General features: G+C 49.0%; 9 protein-coding genes across 9 annotated transcripts; 5 read left to right on the forward strand and 4 right to left on the reverse strand.

The window, feature by feature from the left end:
* Window positions 1–408: 408 nt before the first annotated feature.
* TRUGW13939_02017 (uncharacterized protein) lies at window positions 409–3,739 on the reverse strand (the record flags this gene model as incomplete). Its single annotated transcript, XM_035485213.1, has 5 exons — window positions 409–735; window positions 797–1,527; window positions 1,586–2,567; window positions 2,621–3,239; window positions 3,318–3,739. 5 exons carry the CDS (start codon window positions 3,737–3,739, stop codon window positions 409–411), a joined length of 3,081 nt encoding a protein of 1,026 aa, XP_035341106.1.
* A 381-nt stretch (window positions 3,740–4,120) lies between these two features.
* Window positions 4,121–4,579, forward strand: TRUGW13939_02018 (uncharacterized protein; the record flags this gene model as incomplete). Its single annotated transcript, XM_035485214.1, has 2 exons — window positions 4,121–4,444; window positions 4,499–4,579. 2 exons carry the CDS (start codon window positions 4,121–4,123, stop codon window positions 4,577–4,579), a joined length of 405 nt encoding a protein of 134 aa, XP_035341107.1.
* A 493-nt stretch (window positions 4,580–5,072) lies between these two features.
* TRUGW13939_02019 (uncharacterized protein) lies at window positions 5,073–7,592 on the forward strand (the record flags this gene model as incomplete). The annotated part of the gene is made up of 2 exons (XM_035485215.1): window positions 5,073–6,788; window positions 6,846–7,592. 2 exons carry the CDS (start codon window positions 5,073–5,075, stop codon window positions 7,590–7,592), a joined length of 2,463 nt encoding a protein of 820 aa, XP_035341108.1.
* A 561-nt stretch (window positions 7,593–8,153) lies between these two features.
* On the forward strand, window positions 8,154–9,921 carry TRUGW13939_02020 (uncharacterized protein; the record flags this gene model as incomplete). Its single annotated transcript, XM_035485216.1, has 2 exons — window positions 8,154–8,967; window positions 9,035–9,921. The coding sequence occupies 2 exons, from the start codon at window positions 8,154–8,156 to the stop codon at window positions 9,919–9,921; spliced, it is 1,701 nt and encodes a 566-aa protein (XP_035341109.1).
* Window positions 9,922–10,065: 144 nt separating this feature from the next.
* Window positions 10,066–10,775, reverse strand: TRUGW13939_02021 (uncharacterized protein; the record flags this gene model as incomplete). The annotated part of the gene is made up of 2 exons (XM_035485217.1): window positions 10,066–10,141; window positions 10,228–10,775. 2 exons carry the CDS (start codon window positions 10,773–10,775, stop codon window positions 10,066–10,068), a joined length of 624 nt encoding a protein of 207 aa, XP_035341110.1.
* A 1,003-nt stretch (window positions 10,776–11,778) lies between these two features.
* TRUGW13939_02022 (uncharacterized protein) lies at window positions 11,779–13,744 on the forward strand (the record flags this gene model as incomplete). Its single annotated transcript, XM_035485218.1, has 3 exons — window positions 11,779–11,991; window positions 12,056–12,616; window positions 12,689–13,744. 3 exons carry the CDS (start codon window positions 11,779–11,781, stop codon window positions 13,742–13,744), a joined length of 1,830 nt encoding a protein of 609 aa, XP_035341111.1.
* Window positions 13,745–14,123: 379 nt separating this feature from the next.
* TRUGW13939_02023 (uncharacterized protein) lies at window positions 14,124–14,853 on the reverse strand (the record flags this gene model as incomplete). The annotated part of the gene is made up of 3 exons (XM_035485219.1): window positions 14,124–14,453; window positions 14,506–14,584; window positions 14,645–14,853. The coding sequence occupies 3 exons, from the start codon at window positions 14,851–14,853 to the stop codon at window positions 14,124–14,126; spliced, it is 618 nt and encodes a 205-aa protein (XP_035341112.1).
* Window positions 14,854–15,136: 283 nt separating this feature from the next.
* TRUGW13939_02024 (uncharacterized protein) lies at window positions 15,137–15,933 on the forward strand (the record flags this gene model as incomplete). Its single annotated transcript, XM_035485220.1, has 5 exons — window positions 15,137–15,193; window positions 15,262–15,278; window positions 15,341–15,546; window positions 15,598–15,800; window positions 15,862–15,933. 5 exons carry the CDS (start codon window positions 15,137–15,139, stop codon window positions 15,931–15,933), a joined length of 555 nt encoding a protein of 184 aa, XP_035341113.1.
* A 215-nt stretch (window positions 15,934–16,148) lies between these two features.
* On the reverse strand, window positions 16,149–16,960 carry TRUGW13939_02025 (uncharacterized protein; the record flags this gene model as incomplete). Its single annotated transcript, XM_035485221.1, has 5 exons — window positions 16,149–16,198; window positions 16,259–16,356; window positions 16,419–16,627; window positions 16,713–16,817; window positions 16,871–16,960. 5 exons carry the CDS (start codon window positions 16,958–16,960, stop codon window positions 16,149–16,151), a joined length of 552 nt encoding a protein of 183 aa, XP_035341114.1.
* Between the last annotated feature and the right edge of the window lie 241 nt (window positions 16,961–17,201).

A 17,201-nucleotide genomic window follows, 5' to 3' on the forward strand; every position in this document is an offset into this window, starting at 1 on the left:
TTTCCTTTCAGTCTGAAAAATTGAAATATAATGATGTCCTCGAGAATTGCTTGTCTAAAATACTGGCTGCTCTCACAAGCGAGATGGCGAGGGCATGGATTTGTTCCGAATCTATGTTAAAGACGGAGGGTGTATAAACGTGGTGTCTTTCTCGGCTCCCGGCCTCCGATTTATCTACAAAAGAGAATACCCTAAACAACCGGCATAGGTCCTCGCTTTACATACACAATAAAACACCGATTGTCATCTGATGCATAGACATTGTGTGAATAATCGTAGATATTTTCTAAATCGTATCGACTCCAAGCTGACTGTCAAAGCTAACGATTCAGATTACTTACACCCGGCATGTTTTTCTTCTTTTCCTCCCTCTCTTCCTCTCTCATCTTCACAACATTTCCAACATTTTCAAAACGCTCCAATCTCAGCCCCCGCACGAGCCAGAGTCTCATACACCCGCGGCTGCAGCTTATACCTAATCATACCCGAAAACAGCATAAGATCCTTAGCCATAACCAGCAAATCCTCTGCCAAAGTCTGACGAATCGCGTTCTCGTACGCGCCCGAGTTGAGGCGCTCGCGCTCGCGGCCGATGCAGGTTATGCTCCAGATGATCAAATGGCCAATATTACGCGCGATAACGCCAGGCAAACCGGCAAAGGCTTGCGTGGCGTTGCGGATATATGGCACGGAACCCTTGGCACGTAAGGGTAGGATTTGGAGGGCGTGGATTGCCTTTGAAAATGGGTTAGCTCAACAGAAATTGAAAAGAAAAAAAAAGGGTGTGTAAGCGTACGTCTAATGCTGGTGCCCAGCTCCCGGCTTCGACGAGGACCTTGGCTTCCATCATCTGTAACAGAATTCCACATCCATCACGGTTGACTTGGCGGATTTTCTGGTAGTAAAGTGCATTGCTGTTGTACAGACTGATCATGTTCTTCGCTAGAATCACTGGATTGTCGACAGTGGTGAGACTGAGACTACTACCAGGTGCTGCTGAAGCAGCCGCGTCTCCTCCATGGACTTCTCTGGGCTTCAAAGGTTGAAAGTCGGATACGGACTGGCCCAAGTCCAGCGCAACGGTTTCTGACAAAGCACGGTTGATGATGTCAATGACGTGGTCGTAGTCCTCGGCAAGATGGTATAAAAGCACTGCATCGGCCACCAATCCTTTGTCGTCCGCCACTGCTGCAGCCTGGATTGTGATGGTCCTGAGGAATTCCTCTTGGTCGATGAGCTTGATGAGTTTCAGGCGCCGTTCAATGGCTCCCTTGATTCTCACGCCATCGGCGCGAATGTCACCAAGTAGTTTCGCAAAGTCTCTGGTCTCGAGAATGAATTCTCGCAGTGCCTCGTGGCATACAGAGGCTTGTGAATTACCAAGGGATCCAGGGAGGTCTGCGTTTAGACAAATGAGTGCAAAATAATCAATAGCGGCATCGACGTTTCCTGTGCGGAATTCGCGAGTGTATTGTGTGATCAGGTATGCGAAATTTATTTGAGGGAATTGTTGAGTAGTAAAAGACACTTTTTGAAACAAGTCAGTAAATAATCCTAGGGGTAGAAGATTTTTGCCACTACTTACGAATCTCTTCGCCCGCGGTGTAAAAGTCGGAAACGCGCAGAAGCCCGTAATAATCCAGGGCAATGGCGAAATGCACGGCGCTAACTGGAGCATGAGATCCAAGGTATGAAATTGCATTCTCAAACATCCCACCCAAAATCTGCAAGAGGAAAAAAGTTCCATAGCCACCGGGACTATCCGATCCCTTGGCAAAGACTCGTTGGCCAATCTCGGAAATATCGGTTTGGATATCTTCAAGGCCGAAGAAGTCTCCAGCAATTTCTTCAACACGATCATCTTCTCTGGCAAGGGTGAATTGCAACCACATCCAATCCTCCACACCCTGGCCAACGCCGTCTAGTCTTCTGCGACTGAGGTCACAGCGGCCGATTATCTTGTAACATGCCATACGGTATGGGTCGACTGTGTTCTCTGGGGCATTGCGCAAGCGTTGTTGATACTCTCCGTTGATCTTTTGTTGCAGGTCTCGGGGTAATCTCCTATTCTGAGCATAGGTCGTCATGTAGGTCACGAATTTGTGGTCGAGCGATCTGAAACCCGGATCAGAACTGACATATTCGGCAGCTTCGGTCACAAATCCACTGCGAAGAAGGAAAAAGATCAATATCCAACAATAGTCGTCACCAACAATCTGCAACTCCGTTCCGTCCGGGGCAAGATCTTTTCGGGTGGCACGAAGGCGAATATAAGCCCGGATTCTGTTGATGGTCGACGGAATTCCGCCAATTTGCGCTTCCCGTGGATTCTTGGCTATTGCGGCCTCAACTTCAGAGTAGAATGCTCGTTCCAGGAAACCTCTTGACCCTTCAATGACCTTCTTTCTCAAGGTTATGGCGTCCTTGGAAGTGGAGGTCTCGTTCAGATAATCGTTGGCAAAGCGCCTCTCCTTCAAGGCCCCCGCATCAGCGAAACTAGATACATTGCGCGCTTCTCCAGTAATTGATATTAATGCATGATAAGCTTCTGTCAATTGACGGGGTACCTAGTTTTGTTAGCCTGTAGAAAGTAACTTTGGTCGCATGTCCTTGGACTTACATCGCCACCAGCATGGTCTTCAACTTCTCCGAATTCGTGAAGGATCGAATAAGGCCTATCCTCCATTCTGGCCTCGTTCAAACGCCGCACCTTTTCACCGAAAATGCCCATCTTTTCCCGTAGAAAGCGGTTGTCTGGGCTCTGTGACACTGTGTCGCCTCTTTCATTGGGGTCCGCAAACAGTTGCGAACTCGCAATTGGATTTCCGGGCAGCCCAATGACTGATTTCTCCAGAGCAGAACGTCCGAAAACACTCCGTGTACCCGACGGTCCCGAGGGCCTTACTTGCGTAGTACGGCCGAATGAGCCCCGGTTGTCAAAGTCGCCATCCTTAGATGACAGGCCAAAGTGCTGAAAAATCCTATGGCGCTGGTCGTCCCAGTTCATATTAACTTTCTCCTCCAGAAATGCGTCGAAATCGTGGTGAACACGGGCTAGGCTCTCGGCGACCATAGCCTGGCGCCCACGTTGTTGAATACCTCTCATGAATTTTTCATTATCGGGATCGAAGCTATCCATTTGTTTGAGGGATGCAGAAGTAGCGGTTTGCGAGTCGAGGGCTCTCAAGTCACGTAGAGCGTGGCCGGGCGATATTCCTGAAGCTGCAAGTAGGTAATGTCTGATAGATAGTTCATGTTAGCATCGAAAAACCACCAGCTAAAAATTTATTTTTTGAAATATATCTCTCCACACTCACGCTTTTTGATCCCGGGGTCCATGTTGGGATTTTTTGGCGTCGGGTGTCCCAAGCTCCCTAGCTTTCCTGCGAATATCATCAAGCCCTAATTGAAGGCTGGGCAGCTCTGCAAACCCGGTATCCGGCGTAGCAGAAGAAGCAAAGGATCGTTTCTTTCCCCTCTCGAGTAGGCTGTTGAAATAAGCAGGTTGGGTGTTCTGGGAAGACTGCGCAAGCTGCGCCGAGGGTTGCTGTTGCGCCTGGCTTGCACCAGCCTGCGGAGCTTGCTGTTGAGTCTGACGGCCTAGTAGAGAAAAGCCGGAGGACGGAGCAGGATTCGCAGACGAGAATATGCTTGTCGGTTGTTGTTGCTGCTGCTGTGGCGCCGTTGATGGGCCAGTGGCACTTGCTCCAAACAACGAGCTTCCAAACGCGTTCGCCATTGTTGTTGATGCTGCGAAATTTTTGCAGTCGGGTGAGGCTCACCAGCGAGGCGAGCGATTATTACGGGGGGGAAGCAGTCGATGCAACAGAGGACGAGAAAGAGCGACTGCTGCGACGAGCACGAGGAGGAGGCCACAGCGCGGCCGGAGGGAATTGATATCAGGAAGTTACTAGTATTGTTTTCTCTACAAAGCTCGCCCTACCCGGCCGCGCGGATCATTGATTCGCCGAATGCTTAACCCGGAGAACAATGTGTGATTATTCTCTGTGCTTATACGACACGCACCTACTAGTACCTACAGGTTTTCCACAGCCAACTACTGCCCAGTCGCCGGCATCGATGGAATTGAGCGAGTGCTAGACGACCTACGACCTACCTCATGCCGGCCTTTCAGTCCAAAACTTTCCGGCGCACGCCCACGGCGTCATCCTCGTTAGGAGAGCGACTGGGCGCCGTCTACAGATCGAAACTGACCCGGCACCCGTTTCTTCTCTTTGGGCTCCCGTTTATCTCGGTGATTCTCGCGGCGTCGTTTGTTCTGACGCCGGCCACAGCCCTGCGGTACGAGCGCTATGATCGCAAAGTGCACCAGCTCAACAAGGACGAGGAAATGGAGCTGGGGCTCAAAGGACCGGATGGCGACGAGGGAATCAAGCGAAACCCACGACGGCGCGTTGTTGGCAGCGAAAGGGACGAATACTACGTGAGTTTTTCCGAGCATCGTGTGATATCAGAGGCTCACGCACGATGATGGCAGCGGCTTATGGCCAAGGATCTAGACCACTGGGAGCAGAAGCGTGTGCAGCGATTCAAGGGCGAGCCTGACGGGCGGTTCTAGTGCATACATATTATTTTCTACGTTGTAACTACTAGTAAAGGTTCATGCAAGCACAGTAGTGCATCACAATTTTAAGTACGCTCGTACGTAGTCGCACTGCTAGTAGCGAGACTAATCGCCACCGCCTGTTCCAGCCGGGCCTTTTCTGGCGCGGGATAACGTCATATTCCAGCCATCGTGTTCCTCCGGCCGCCGGCTCCACTTGGCTCTCGCCCTCTCGCTCTCTCGCGCGCGCTCATTCTCCTCCCTTCTCTCGATGATATCAGTCCTGATATCAGATCCCAGTCTTCCCCCCGCCCGGAGTGTGCCGATCGAGAGGCACCGCAGTTCTTTTTCCCTGGTTGTGATCAACCCAGAACCAGCCAACCAACCCGACCGTTCCAGTTTCTTCTATCCCGAACATGTCTCGCCGTTGCTAGCCAGCTGCTGCAGCATGCAGACATATCCAAGATACACTGACTGCTCGTTCACCACCCTTTAACACACATCCGCCATGCAAGGATCAACGGCGTCGAGGCAGTCGCCGGGCTCGCCTTGGAACACGGGCTTTCGTCCTGCCCAGCACGCCGATGTCTCGTACACTCCAGCAGGCCCCCCAATGCAGTCGTCGCCTTTTCTCTTTCCAGGATACGCCCTAGATGGCTCGACCACGAGCCCCAACTATTTCGGCATTGTCGTCGACAACTCCAGCAACCCACCGGGCTCAAATCCGGGGCCGCACACCAAAATGAACTGGGACGCCCTCGCCCAGGCGTCCTCTTCTCTTCCTAGCCCCGTGCCGCAGGCTGTTTCGCCAAATCCGATCCAGTTGCGCCTCTTCCAGCTGGCCGGGTCGAATAACCATGCCGCCACAGAGAGCACCCATCACCTCACCCCTCACCAGCCCACGCCGTATATGGATACTTCCACAGGTCCTGCTACACGAACAGAGGACGGCTTCTTTTCCTTGGCCCACAAAGAGGGCCCCCAGGAGATTCCCACCCAAAAGAACGAGATCGCTGCTGTCGGTGATTCGTACTTTGCCAAAAGCAGGGCGGAATTCAATAGAAAGACTTCATCTTCATTTCGTCTCCCAAGGACAGATTCTCCAGACACTATCAATTTGGACTCGGAACCCAGCAGTCAATCGGCAAACGTCTTCCATGGAAAATCCAACTTGTCTTTGCCGGTAGAATCGTCTCATGCCTCATCCGTCGATGACGACTCGAGACGGGCAGATACTCTCCCGGTCTCTCGCGGACAGGATACCCCCAGCTTCATCTCAGCAGATTTGTGTGCTGAGCTAATCCAGACAGCCTCCGACAAAATCCTTCTTTTCGACGTGCGGCCATTCCCTCAATTTTCACACTCAAACATCATTGATTCGTTGAATTTGTGTATTCCGACTACCCTTCTGAAGAGACCTTCTTTCAATACCAACAAGCTCAAGGACACCTTCGCCAGCGATGCCGAGAAACGCAAATTCTCCCTGTGGAAAAGCAGTGTTTATATCATCGTTTACGACTCAAACACTGATAATCCGCGAGACACCATGCCGCTCATTAACGTTGTCAAGAAATTTAGATCAGAAGGCTGGCGTGGTGACGCCCGAATATTACGTGGAGGGTTCGTGAATTTTGCCAGACGCTTCCCACATCTTGTCCGAGATCAGCGGCAAAACAAAGGGACAATTTCAGCCAAACAACCTCGGTCGATGAGTCTAAGCCTACCATCAGTTGCTCCTGTAGCTGGCGGCTGCTCGTTGCCGAATATGTCAGCGGCCAACCCTTTCTTTAGTAATATTCGCCAGAACATGGACTTGGTTGGTGGTGTCGGTCAGGTGGCCATCAAACTTCCAGATACGCTGACGCCTGCTGGAAACAAATCACTTCCCATGTGGCTACGCAAAGCATCAGCTTCTGAAGACAAAGGACACGACGTATCACAAAAGTTCCTCAAGATAGAGGAACGAGAATTACACCGTATGCGAGAGGCATTAGCCTCAAATGCCAACTATGATGAACAATCCTCGGCCGGATTCCGTGTTGCTGGAATTGAAAAAGGCTCTAAGAATCGCTACAACGACATTTATCCATTTGAGCATTCCCGAGTTCGGCTTCAAGACGTTCATCCAGGCGACTGCGACTATATTAATGCAAGTCATGTCAAAGCTGAGCTCTCTAACAAGCGTTACATTGCGACCCAGGCGCCTGTTCCGGCAACATTCGAGGTGAGCTTTTTTCCCCTTCTTCTTCCTATTAAAATTCCCCTTACCAACTCTGTCTAGGATTTCTGGCGCATCATTTGGGAGCAAAATGTTCGAGTCGTTGTGGCTCTGACGGCAGAAGTAGAGCGGGGCCAGGTCAAATGCCATCCCTACTGGAAGCCGGGAGACTACGGCCCTTTTAAAGTCAAGGTACTGGGCGAAAAGCGCGTGTTTATGGATTCGAAAAGCAACGGAAGCCCTCCCGGCTCACGAGACGACTCGTTGGAGCGAAGCCCATCCCCCAGTCCAAAGGCAGATACAGAAGAGCCACGTCCAGCAAGCGAAGAATCTCCTTTTATAATGGTGCGACATTTCGCCCTCTTGCACTCTTCATATCCCTTTCAGCCGATACGAGAGGTTTCCCAACTTCAGTACTCGTACTGGCCAGATTTCGGAACGACGTCGCAGCCAACTCATTTGCTCAAAATAGTTGAGCAATGCAACAAAATCACAAGAAAGAATAGCGGTTTGAACCTGAATATCGACGATGCTGAACCTCCTGGGCAGCAACCTGTCCTAGTTCACTGCAGCGCTGGATGTGGACGCACCGGTACGTTTTGCACAGTCGACAGCGTGTTGGACACGCTGAAACAGCGACGACAGCAACAGAACCAACTGGACGATGCGGTCGATATTATTGCGAAAACCGTCGAGGATTTCCGAAAGCAGCGTCCAAGTATGATACAGAATCTTAGCCAGTTTGTCCTATGCTACGAGAGCGTTTTAGAATGGATGGTTGCACGGACTGGAGCTACGGGGAGCTCATGACAGCATTTAGCAGATGCATAAAACGGCATGTATGTAGAAGGATACCCTTTTTTTATGAAGCATTTGAAGTACATAGCTCGATTCTTGCTCAGCGTTGGGGTCACTGTGACGATGTTGGTGGCTGCATTCTAGATTTTCGTTTGCATTTATTATTGGATGGGTTACTATATTTATTATTGCATTGAAACAAGCTTGGACCGATGACGATTGATGATTTTGTTTTTTTTTTTGTTTTTGTTTTTAGTGTCAGTTATAATATCGAATATTAATCAAGCTATTATTATATGATTGTATGTGGGCGGGTCCAGATGTCCCATCGCGCTTGGCAACAGCCCATCTTCCTTCCTGTACACACCACAACAACTTTCATGTATTCACCACGCGTGAAATTCTGCATGGTCTGAAGTAGCCTGCTGGTTACAACAGTCTGTGGCTGAATGAATTAGCCAGAAAATATCAAATATCAACCCGTCGACAACCCAATTTTTCGAGGTGTTTGCCAAAAACATGAGCTCCAAGTGATGCATTCTCTCTCGACACCAGAGACCACAACAAGACACAATGCTGCTCGATCTACCCACAGAGCTGATTCAGATTATACTGGGGTATACAAGCGCCTCGACATACATACAGGCAGCCACATGCTGTAAGTCTTTGTATGCAATCGCCTCAGCCTCGCGCAATCTTATTCTAGCCCATCTACAACGAACCCCAGGCGTGAAGCGTGGTGTCGACGTTTGTTCTACACAGGAACTCTTCACGCTGCTGCAAAGACGTGTCGCAGGCTCGCTACTCAACGCAAGCTTCTACGCAGATCGGACTACTTGTACCTTCAACGGCAAGAAGCATGACCTTGACGCTTCATCTATAGGCCGCATAGGGAAATCTGGAGCTCTTGCACTGGTGTTGAAAGATGACCCACGGATCCATCTGGTCTATGTAGACTCGAATGGGACTATATCCTTTCAACGGTCTCTCGATTGTTCTCCGCTGGAGCCCGAAGAATACCCAGGAACGGTTGTCAAGACTGCATTCGCAAACGATGATTCCTTGGCCGTTCTAGTGCGTGGACAAAAGATTAAAGACAAAATAGATATCGACCATGTCTTTTCTGACCAAATGGAGAGGAGCATCGCGGATGCTTTTTATTACTATTTTTTTCATATCCCTTTGACAACCGATTCTTCTCCCAGTATGTGCAGGTTATACGGACGGTACAATTTCAAACCACAGGCATTGGCATGTACAAAAAACCCCACATTACGATTTGCTATATCGTGGCAGGATCGCCTCGACGACATAAACCATGAGGTCATATTCTATCGCACTTGGGATGATGACTCTGAAGTCGTCGATAAGCAGACTGGCCTCTGTTGTCCGTAGCCCCGTCATGTTTTTTTTTTTTTTTTTAACTCTCACCGCAAAGCTAACAGGGGTAGCAGATCTTAAATATAAAAAGAGAGCAGTGGCCGATGAGGGTGGCTACCGTCCGTTTCAACCCCAGAGCCGACGAGCCGCTTGGGCCAAATTTGAACGTCAGCCATTGTGGAAATTTGGACCGGTAAAAAGGATCAAATTAAATGATTGTCAGGCGTTTTATTCCTACCAAGGCTCCGCGCTGTTTGATTATTCCCAAATTGTCTCTCCTGACGACGGGGGGATTTCTCTGTCTCCTCACACTGAGGGACTTTCTCGTCCTCTTGAGAACCTCAGCGAGGTGCAGTCATTCGACATACCTTTCACCGTGAGTACTCCATTCTTCAGGAGGCATGACATAAAAGAGGATGGTTGCAATCACCAGTACCTCTCCTTTGGAACGGCAACCCCCCCGGATGGACACTGGACAGTGGCATGCGTATTGAAAAACCGGGACGATTTTCAATATGTAACCTGTGAAAACATCTATGAACCAGAATGGGAAACATTGTTTCAACATTCGTGGGTCCCAGTTGCTCGCCTTTTGGGATACCAAAAGCCATCGATTAACACAATAGGTTGCAGCCCTGCCACTTCACCACAAGGCACCCGCATTGCAATTTCCAATTGGGATGTCGTTTATGTCTGGGCTCTAAATCCAATGGGGCTGACTGAAAATAATTGGAGAAGTAATAGTTATTACCCGAACACCTGGCGATCCTACTCGTCGTGGTCTCATGGGCTGGTGGAATTGCGCCCTGCAGTGTTTCGCTTGGAAGCGGTTTGTTTTAACATCATCTTTACTGAGAACGAAGATATCATCATGGCATTGACAGATAAGGGGCTGGTGACATTGGACTTGAGACCACAGGCACAGCGCCGCCGGCTCACCTTGGATATGCACATTCCTTAAGCCATTGTCCTTTTTCTTACTGGTTTTTGTATTTCCCATTTCCCACAAGCATTTCGGTATTCCGGAGCGTTTAGGCGCAGGCATCATCATTATTATTATGACTTAAAGTCAATATGCATTTGTCTATTATCTTCATAAATCGAACTATTGTTGTCCTTCGCCTCCTCCTCCACCTCCCGACATGGCCAAAAAGGTCACTACTAAGAACACCCACCAGTACCTAGAAACGTAAATGTTAGCACATCATGCCTTTTTCAACAAGCAAGTAAGCCGGGGGGGGGGTTTTTTTGTGGAGATAAAGCCTACTTTTGGAAAAGAGTCTTCTCAACCACCTCCGTGTTGGTTCCATCCGGGTTAATCACCACAGGCTTATTCAGTTCCGGCAGCGGGCCCGGCTTAGAGAAAACAAGCTCAACATCGAGAGCATCGGTGGAGGATTGATTAAAATGAGGCGAAAGCGAGACATGGTATGGCTGCTCGGTGGCACCTCCAAGATATAAATGAAGCTTCTGGCGCTGTGTGGCCAAGGCGGACTGAGAAATCAAGCTCCCGACCCATTGTTTGGGGCTGGCGGGCGTGTCGACGAAGAAGCCCACGCGAACTAGATCTTCTTCTTGGCCATTCTTATTATCATTGCTGCTGCCTGCGGCGGCGGGAGGAGTATACGATAGGACGTTGGTATCGAGGGTTTTCGAGTCGTACTCGATCTTGGCGAGAAGCGATGGCTTCGACGACGACGACGATGTGACGGGCCAGAAGAGGATATCGGCAGAGGACGACAGAGTGGCCGACTGGCAAAGGACAGCGCCAATCTGGAGAAGAAAGACGGACGACAGCGCTGCGAACACGCGCATCTTGTTCTGGTTGGTTTCCACTGGTTTGGTGGTTGATAGATAGGGTCTGTCTCTCTCTCTCTCCGCATAAATCAAGAATGCGGACGTTGGGCGAAGCTCCGGCGCGGGCTAACCGGAAACGCGCATAGCGGCAATGAGTTGTTGGTATGATGTGCGATGCGATCTATGAACCATATGACTAATGTATTATTAATTTATTACTCCGTAGCTAATGCAGAAAATTGCAAGGGCAAGAACAAGATCTAGACCTCACGCCGGGATTGTATGGTTTCAAATTAAAACTAGACTGTAGGCAGTTCATGGCGTCTGATCTCTCGGTGTACTGATATTAGATGCAGTGCTCAATAACCTTTGTGCCCGCAATGCCAGTAAAGCATTGATAATACCAAGGAGTCTAGACCAAAGTCCATTAATACCTTCGTACAGTAGTTACTTGTTTATTAGTGTGTAATGGCTGATAAGCGAATCCTGTCTGACGGGCAAATCGAGACACCGAAGTCGCTGCACAGTACTAAGTAACTAGCTGCGATAGCTGTAGTTTGTCAGACCTGCTGTCAGTAGTAATAACATGGCCAATTGCATTCTGCATTCTCGTCCTAGCCATATAAAGATATCACATAAATAGTACGTGGTGGTGTCACTCGAGACGGGGGCCGCGCTAACCGGGGGGAATGACGTTGGGGGAAGAGAGCGGGGATCGGCAGCCCTTCACCGCATCAGACAAGACAAAGCCTTGTTCTTTTCTTTTTCTTTCCCTTTTCCTGTCACATTCATCGTCTCTGTCCAGACTTCCTTCTTTTTGATGATGACAAGGTCCTCCTACAAATATCAGCATCGCGGCATAACCTAGTTTTGGTCAGCTGTTCATTCCCGTTCAATTGACTTCTCGACCACTGCAGTCGACTTTGTGTACCAATCAGCACACCAAGAGCACCTATCTGTGTTGCTACCCTGACGTAGACTGTGCCACCTGTGATCTGTGATTGTGACTGTCCCAGCAGCCATGACTTCGCTTCCCTTCCGTCGCCCGTCGAGGCAGCCCTCGCGAGGAGCGTCAATGGACGAGCGAGAGAACATCCAGCTCCAGATGGATTATTACATTGGAATCGACGTCGGCACCGGAAGCGCTCGCGCTTGTATCATCGACGACAAGGGTGATATTGTCGGCCTGGCTTCGGAGAATATTGGCCTGTGGCAGCCTGAGCAAGGCTACTATGTAAGTTATAGATTATACCTGTGTCTTAATTAATTCAATTGATTCTGACAGCCTTTCCCACTAGGAACAATCCACCACCGATATCTGGCGATGCATCTGTATCTCGGTACAGAGAGCCATCAGCCAGCACAACGTCAACCCCGAGTGGGTTCGTGGCATTGGCTTTGATGCCACTTGCTCATTGACCCTCTTCAACACCGACACCGACGAGCCTGTCTCCGTGACCGGTCCCAATTTTGACACTGATCGCAACGTTATTCTCTGGCTGGACCACCGTCCTATCGAAGAAACCGAAAAGATCAATGCCACAAACCACAACCTGCTCCGCTATGTTGGTGGCAAGATGTCCATTGAAATGGAAATCCCAAAGGTCCTGTGGCTGAAAAACCACATGCCCAAGGAGCTCTTCGAGAAATGCAAATTCTACGATCTTGCCGATGCCCTCACGCACATTGCCACTGGAAATGAGAAGCGAAGCTTTTGCAGTGTTGTGTGCAAGCAAGGCTTCGTGCCTGTTGGTGTCGACGGTAGTGTCAAAGGTTGGCAAGACGATTTCCTTACCGAAATAGGTTTGGAAGATCTCGTGACTGAGAATTATAAGCGCATGGGAGGAGTTAATGGGGTGGTGAGCCTTTTTTTTTTCGTTATTCGTTATGATTTTATTGTTTTTGTCAAAGCTAACCCATCCCTTAAACAGAATGGTGAATACCTTAGCGCTGGAGAGCTCGTTGGCCAGTTGTGTGAAAAGGCTGCCGCGGACCTGGGACTCCCCAGTGGCATTGCAGTCGGTAGTGGTGTCATCGATGCCTATGCTGGGTGGATCGGCACAGTCGGCGCCAAAGTCAACCTAGAAGGCGATGAATTAGACCCAGAAGTTGCGAAAAACGACCGTACCCAAGCCTTTAGTCGTTTGGCTGCCGTCGCGGGCACCTCAACTTGCCACCTTGCCATGTCTCCCAATCCAGTATTCGTCCCTGGAGTATGGGGCCCATACCGCGACACCATTTTGCCCGACTTCTGGATGGCCGAGGGAGGACAATCGGCCACTGGAGAGCTACTCAAGCATGTCATCGAGACTCATCCCGCCTTCAACCAAGCAATCTCCATTGCTGAGTCGTACCATACCAACATCTACGAGTACCTAAACGAGCACTTGAAGGAGATGATGGAGGATCAAAAGGCCCCTAGTATTTCCTACCTTGGCCGCCACTTCTTCTTTTACGGAGATTTGTTCGGAAACCGCTCTCCCATTGCGGATCCGTCCATGTCGGGAGCTGTCATTGGACTTACGAGTGACAAGTCCGTGGACAGTCTGTCCATTTACTACTATGCCACACTAGAGTTCATCGCATTGCAGACGAAGCAAATCGTGGATAGCCTGAATGATGCTGGCCACAACATCAACTCAATCTTCATGTCCGGTTCTCAGTGCCAGAATGAGATCCTAGTGAAGCTGATCGCGTCCGCTTGTAACATCCCTGTTCTGATTCCTCGCTATGTTCAGGCTGCTGTCTGTCATGGTGCTGCCATGCTGGGTGCCAAAGCCGCTAGTGCTGATTCCCAAGGCAAGACGGAAGATCTATGGACTATCATGGACAAAATGAGCAAGCCAGGAAAAAAGGTTGTCCCGACAAAGGATGTCCACGAGACGGCTTTACTCCAGGCCAAATACAAAGTCTTCCTTCAGCAATGCTACAAGCAGAAGGAATACAGGAACCTCGTGGACGAGGCAATTGGAACATGGACCAAGTAGAAAGGGATGTATGAGGATACGAAGCAAAAGTGAATCATCGATTACTGTGATCTTAATGAGTATAGTGTGTTTTTTCATCAATAGAATAAACCCAGCATGCTTGCGCGTCGAATTCTTCACGGTAAGCTTGTAGATTATAGACAACTATTTCTAGTTGTGCGGCTTCTTGCCCATTCCGTAGAACCTGAGACGCCGTGAGCATATAGCCGCACCGGCTTCCTCGAGTGTTGCAAAAAAACAGGAAAACATAGGGACGGCACGGCGTCATTTATCGTCGGAATCCATCAGCCCAGCCGAAGTATTGTCCCTTTTTAACATGGTTGATTGTCATATCGTCGTTTGACCTTAATGTAGCCGATTCAAAGACAAGTCTCGAAACTCAAATCGCATTAGAAGGGACCGGCCTCTCCAGTTCAGCTAGGAGCTCGTCGAGCTCGTTATTATCATCTGGTACATCATCCCCTTCTCTTCGCTTGTCGCTTCGCTCGTTGGAGTTTGTTGTTGTTTGTGCGACGGGTGTAATAGTAGAAGGAGAATCGTCTCGGCGTGTGAGTTTGTCTTCGTCAATCCATTCTCTGCGCATAATCTGAACGCGCTTGCTGTGTCCTAGTTTTTCGATTATGCCAAGGCCATCTGCAAATTTCGCGCGGGGGTATAAATCATCAAGCCACAGCTGGTAGAAGTTGAGGAGGCGGCCGAGGTCAGAGAACTAGAAAAAGAACATTAGTATCGTAAAATAAGATACGGTGAAAAGAGCACACCTCATGGCCTTTGCCTTTAAATTTCAGTTTGGTTTTGGCGTTTTTTCGTAACTTGGGAATGCCATTCTGTGAAAGGAGACTATCATTTTCCGTGCTGTCAGTTGAATACTCGCGACCGTTTTCGTCATTGAATACTTACCGACTTTCGTCGAGTTTGGCTGTTGGTACCCTCTGTTTGGTAGCCTTTAGATCCGCATCCAAACCTAGCACTGGAGTAGCAGTGTCTGGAGCATCAGCGTCTTTGGATGCGTTCGCGGCGTCTTTCAGAGGAGCGACGGTGGGCAAGCCACTCAGGATTTCATCAAGCCCAGCATCGTAGTCGAAGATATCTACATCATTATCAGACATTTTTCGTGTGTCGCGGCTCTTCTCACATCTGAGTTTCGAGCAGAAGTTAGTAAACTATAGAGCATCACCAAGTGTTGTCGCGTTCGGCGTGTTAGACGCGACGATATGCCATTTAACCGATTCTGGACTAGTGCGCATGTATAAGCTCACCACCGCGGCTAAGCCGGATAGGGCTAGGCGGTACCAGAACCCGACACCACATGTAGCATTCATCCCTCACTCCGGACGCCATATCTCGACAACTTCCAGCAGTCCTGTCCTGACATTACTGTCCCAGGAGACAATGGCCACCGAAACAAAGCCCCTGGTCCCTCCCAAGGGATTGAAGACCGATTATCCGGTAAATTGAGAGCCCATTGCATGCCTTTGCGTCCCGCGTAAAACCAAAACTGACACAACATCGCACAGCTAATAGATTCTGATCCGTACGAACACACCGCGACTCCCATGGCCCAATTGCTTTATCGTCTGTCTAACCTGATTCCAGTCACCTCAAGAGAGTCTTTCGCTATGGCCGTCCTTCCGATTATGCCGTCGCCGGTGGCATGGCGGCTGCCTCCCCGATCAGTTTTTGGCTGATGGACCGACTCTCTCCCTCGCACGTTGGACGAGCAGGCTTTGCGCCAGTGTTGCGCCTGGCCACGGCGATTGGTCTTCTCGGTGGATTCCACATCTTTTATCAGAGATCTTCAAGTACGCTTCATCTGAGGGAAAAAAAAAAAGAATAACGACTGACTAGTCCAGACCGCTTTTATGGATTCACGGAAAATTCGCGAGAGGTTGAAAAGGATATGCGGGAAATGGTCGACAAAGTGAAGAAGGGAGAACCTCTCTACGGCGTGTCTCAGCTATCGGAGAACCTGCAAGGAGTCGCTGCCCGCAACTCTCGATACTCTGGCGTGTTCGCTCATATCCTACCATGGTTTAACTTTGTCAATCACAATCAGGTGAGTCGGTCTTGAGGATGTAGCAGATTATTTTTGCTGTTTTTTGCTTACTTCTCATTAGCATGGCGTGGATACGGCGAAATATTACCAACAAGCTGAGCGAGAGCTTGAGGCTGAGCGAGTAGGCAAATAAAGTTTCTATAAGTTGTGGCAATCCTTGGGGAAAAGCGAAGAAATTCTACGGGTTACAGTCGCAATGTATTTATATTATGGAATGTTTCAATCGCTGGATTGTTCAAAGCCTAACGACTTTCATCTTGCTACTAACGTAGTATTATTGGAGTCTAGCGGCTGTCTTCCTTTATGGTCTTTCCCTCCCTGTGGGTGTTTTCTTTTTCAAATTCCTGTTTAAAATTCCATTTTCAATTCCCGATTACTCTTTTGTCGCGGGTTAGGTGCTGCATAACAAAGATCAGTCAACAAATTCGATGCATGATGTTTTTTTATAAACCAAATACCATTTGTGTTCTCTTGAACATAGAATCTTCGAAGCAACATAATCGCTTCATTTGGAAATAATCCTCCCGTCGCAGGGTAGGGCCGGTCTATACCAGGACTAATCAAGCTTTCATTAGAATTCGATCTGAGATATCAGTTAATATCGATATGGTCACTGACTCTGAATGCAATGACAATACGCTCCCATTACCACCGAATCTGTCGTTGGCACACCCAAAGTAAACTTGGCGAATGTTGTATTGTCGTAGAAGTGACGCACACATCACACATGGCTCGACAGTCACGTACAGATCAACCTGGGCAAAGACCGACTTTGGGTAGGTTTGAAGCGCTTCTGCAATTGCCAGAAACTCTGCATGTCTCGTACCCTACTTGGCCGACCTTATATTAGTGTCATGTAGAGTAGTAGAATTTTTTTTTAAAAAAAAACTCCCATGTAGGGAATATACCTACATTCATTGATCTGTTGGTATCATTCATTCCAGAGCCAATGATCTTGCCATCCAAGACCAAAACGCAGCCTACGGGAGTTTCTCCGACTTCCAGAGCCTTTTCTCCCTGTGATCATAGTCAGTTATGTGCCTAGGGTCACACGGATTTAATATGAATACCATCAAGAGCGCTTGTTTCATGAAGAATTCCTGTTTCTCAACATCGTTGTCGGCTTCTTTGCAACTTTCGTGATCGTCTTCCGGTTTCATATTGAGAAGTTTGTCTTATTTGTCCAAGGAGGAATGGACTTGACTCTCCAGAATTGTCCACAAATATACTTCGATCAATTGATGTTAGCTGTATACCAACGCACGGAGAGCCGAGTTTTGCAATACGGCAGAGGGCATCAAGTAAACATATTCTCTGTCAGCTTGAAAATAAATAAACACAGTCTGGACCACGTCGCAGCAATAAGAAGGACTGTTCTTTTTGCGAGTCCTATTTGATAGT

The sequence above is a fragment of the Talaromyces rugulosus genome, chromosome I, assembly GCF_013368755.1.
Source record: "Talaromyces rugulosus chromosome I, complete sequence".
In the NCBI taxonomy this organism is placed as follows: Eukaryota; Fungi; Ascomycota; class Eurotiomycetes; order Eurotiales; family Trichocomaceae; genus Talaromyces; species Talaromyces rugulosus.